The following is a 3,017-nucleotide window of genomic DNA, read 5'->3' on the forward strand; positions in this document are numbered from 1 at the left end:
TTTGGATTCTGTTTTAATGAAAGTAACAACTGATGTGTAGATGCTTATTCCTCGGATACTCTGGAATGAGAGAAATGCATGTTGCTTTCACAATGTTCTTTCCATGCCACTTCAATAGCTGCCATGATCAAGAGTGAGGCCGCTATTTCAGGAATCGCTGGGGGAAAACACTTGAGCTATATACCACACCTCATGGGAGTAGGCTTGTTGTTTGGCCATATGACATGTCTGTTGGCTGTAAATTGTAAACCTCCTCTTAACTAATGTGACGAGGCCAAACTTTTGTCTCCATTAAAAAAAGTAGTTGCGCATTTCCTAATTTTATATGTATAATGTCCATTTTCTGAAACCGGTTAATTATGTTTGTTCCTTGTTGATGGATAAGAGTGCCAAATTATGTTTTTGAATGGCCAAATTAATAAAATTGAGACCACATCATGAAAAATTGTACTTTCTTAGGTAGTCATCTTCAGTTGAATACATCATGAATATATTTGCTTTAACTACGCATTTTGCATGTTATCTCTTTGTATTCTGCATGTTATCTCCTATTGTTTCGTATCTCAACCTTTTGCATTTTGTCCTCAGAGATCATTTGGATCTTAGTGAAATGTAACATCAATTCTACTAGTGATAGCAACATCTCCAAGCTCATGTTGATGTAACTGTGTATCCTGCAGAAACATGCTTTGATGTGAAGTTTATGTGTTCCTGAAGGATGCTCATGCAACATGTATTACCTATTAATTTCATTTATATTATCTACAGTACTAGAAGTGCATGTTCATATAAACACTTCTGACTTTTTTTGTTTACATATGCGGGTAAAACAATATAATTACTCGGTTCTGATAGAATGTAATCATCTTGGCAGTTAATAGTACTACCTCATGAGTATATTCCATATTTTGCCCTCATGTCGTGACTTTGCAATTTTCTTACATCATTTAGCTTGCCATATTTTGCTCGTTAGTTGTGAGTTTATGACAACTTTTTCCTTACTCTATTAATTTCTGTAAACTGAGAAGCAGGGCCCACTTTTAGGTTGACGTGGTAGTACACGTATTCATTGGTGGCATATCATGTCAAAGTCTATGAATTGTGTCAAATCTTGGTGAACATTGTTCAGCCAGCTGCACTGCAGTGCTCCTATACTACGTGCTCCCTTAAGTACAGGTTATCCACCCTGAGATGATCTACCACGTCATTTGACTTGTTGGTTTGATTTGCCAGTTTGAGAAAAATAACAATATGTATTGATAAAAGCCATGGCCACAAAGTTCCAAGTAATTATGAGATAAAATGTGGAAGGATTTTAAATGGTATAATGGGGGTTACAAATTTACAGATATGGGGTAGAAAATGATGTATGCCCATTGATTATACACGGGAACTACTTGATATTGTTACAATATATGTGGATTGCACTAGCTCTTTCCATAAGTTCGGATTTTTGGTTGCGTTGGCTAGTGCATGAAGGTTAACATGGTATCGAAGCTAAGGTCTTGAGTTCAAGTCCTGGCTTTCGCAATTTATTAAAAATTGCTGGTAGCCCCCATTTGTGTCCACGTAGAGGCCTCTTGAGTCATACATGAGTTTCGCGCGCCGTCGCTCTCTTCTGGTTGCACGTGTTGACTTGTCTTCCCCGTCACACGTGAGAGGGGGTGTTACGGTATATGTGGATTGCACTAGCTCTTTTCATAAGTTCAGACTTTTGGTTGGCTAGTGCATGACGCTTAACAGATATTACTCTCACTGTATGTATATATATTCAATTAGTATTGTTCTTGTTTGGTAGACAAGCTGCATGGGGCACATGTGGGACGCCTCATCACCCTTAAAACACAGGAGTGTGATATGTTTTCAAGGTATCTAAGCTATCTTTACTATTAAAATTATGATACATACATCATTTGCTGTCTTAACAGTTACCCATCACATTCAGACTTATTAAGTGTTCATATATTTCATTTTATTTCTTTGATTATAGACTGGAACATTCATGAAATGAAAACCGATGGTATATATATTATATAGTAGTAACATATAATGCATAGTCCCATGGAGATGCACTAGCTAGTACATTTAATCCAAACAATGTGCCTTTATTCGGGCCCCTTAATACATGAAACAAGGACATAATAAAAGGGAATAAGTAGCGATGATGCCGATGTGAAACACTAGAGGCTGCAAACCATCTTCGTACTTAGCTAGTTATAAAAAAAAACTACGGGTGTGCGTCACCATTCCCAGATCCACCGCCTTGACCACCTCCGCTCCCGCCATTTTGAGCGCTGCCTTTGCCGCCACCATTTCCATCAGATTTAGCATTTAGATAACTAGGTCCTCTTGAAACTCCGTCCGCCTTACCAGAGCCAGAGGCAATGCCGCTGCCGACACCATGACCGCTTGATCCATCGCGATCTCCAGCTTGTCCCCCACCGCCACCACCGCCATTCGCGGCACTGCTTGAATATCCACCGAAATCATAATGAGATCCTTTGTTATACGTACCGGAGCTCATGCCCGAGCCAGATCCTTCGCCGTATCCCGAACCACCATATTGGCTGCTGCCGCCTCCGTCTCCACCGCCAACAATGCTTGCACGGACTCCACCACCTCCACTCTCGGCAGACCCAACACCGTTCCCTGACCCCGAGCCGCCGCCAGTCACATACCCACCGCCCCCTCCCTCCCCTCCCATGCTGGTCTCTGCTGCACTAGAGTATCTGGCCACTCTTGCAGCACTGGCTAATCCAATGCTCAAAATAACAAAGACCCCAAGAGCTGCGAGTTTGGTGCCCACCATTGTGAGACGTCTGTGTAAATGTGATGAGTTTTAAGAGAAGGATTGCAAGGGTACTTATAGTGGTTAAGGCCGTGTAATGGCTCTAATATCTTAGTAATATCACGTACGTCCGTGGTGTGGAGGTAGCAAGGAGAAGGCTTTAAAAAAGTACAGTGGCCGATGGAGCTTAAGTGGCGTTTAGTTGACTATACCACATGCAAGTAACGAT

At 41.3% G+C, this 3,017-nt stretch overlaps 1 protein-coding gene across 1 annotated transcript; it reads right to left on the reverse strand.

Moving 5' to 3' along the window:
* Positions 1-2,227: 2,227 nt before the first annotated feature.
* Positions 2,228-2,809, reverse strand: LOC123184562 (glycine-rich cell wall structural protein 2-like). The gene has a single exon (XM_044596657.1). The coding sequence runs from the start codon at positions 2,807-2,809 to the stop codon at positions 2,228-2,230; it is 582 nt and encodes a 193-aa protein (XP_044452592.1).
* Between the last annotated feature and the right edge of the window lie 208 nt (positions 2,810-3,017).

Source organism: Triticum aestivum, chromosome 2A, assembly GCF_018294505.1.
Source record: "Triticum aestivum cultivar Chinese Spring chromosome 2A, IWGSC CS RefSeq v2.1, whole genome shotgun sequence".
In the NCBI taxonomy this organism is placed as follows: domain Eukaryota; kingdom Viridiplantae; phylum Streptophyta; class Magnoliopsida; order Poales; family Poaceae; genus Triticum; species Triticum aestivum.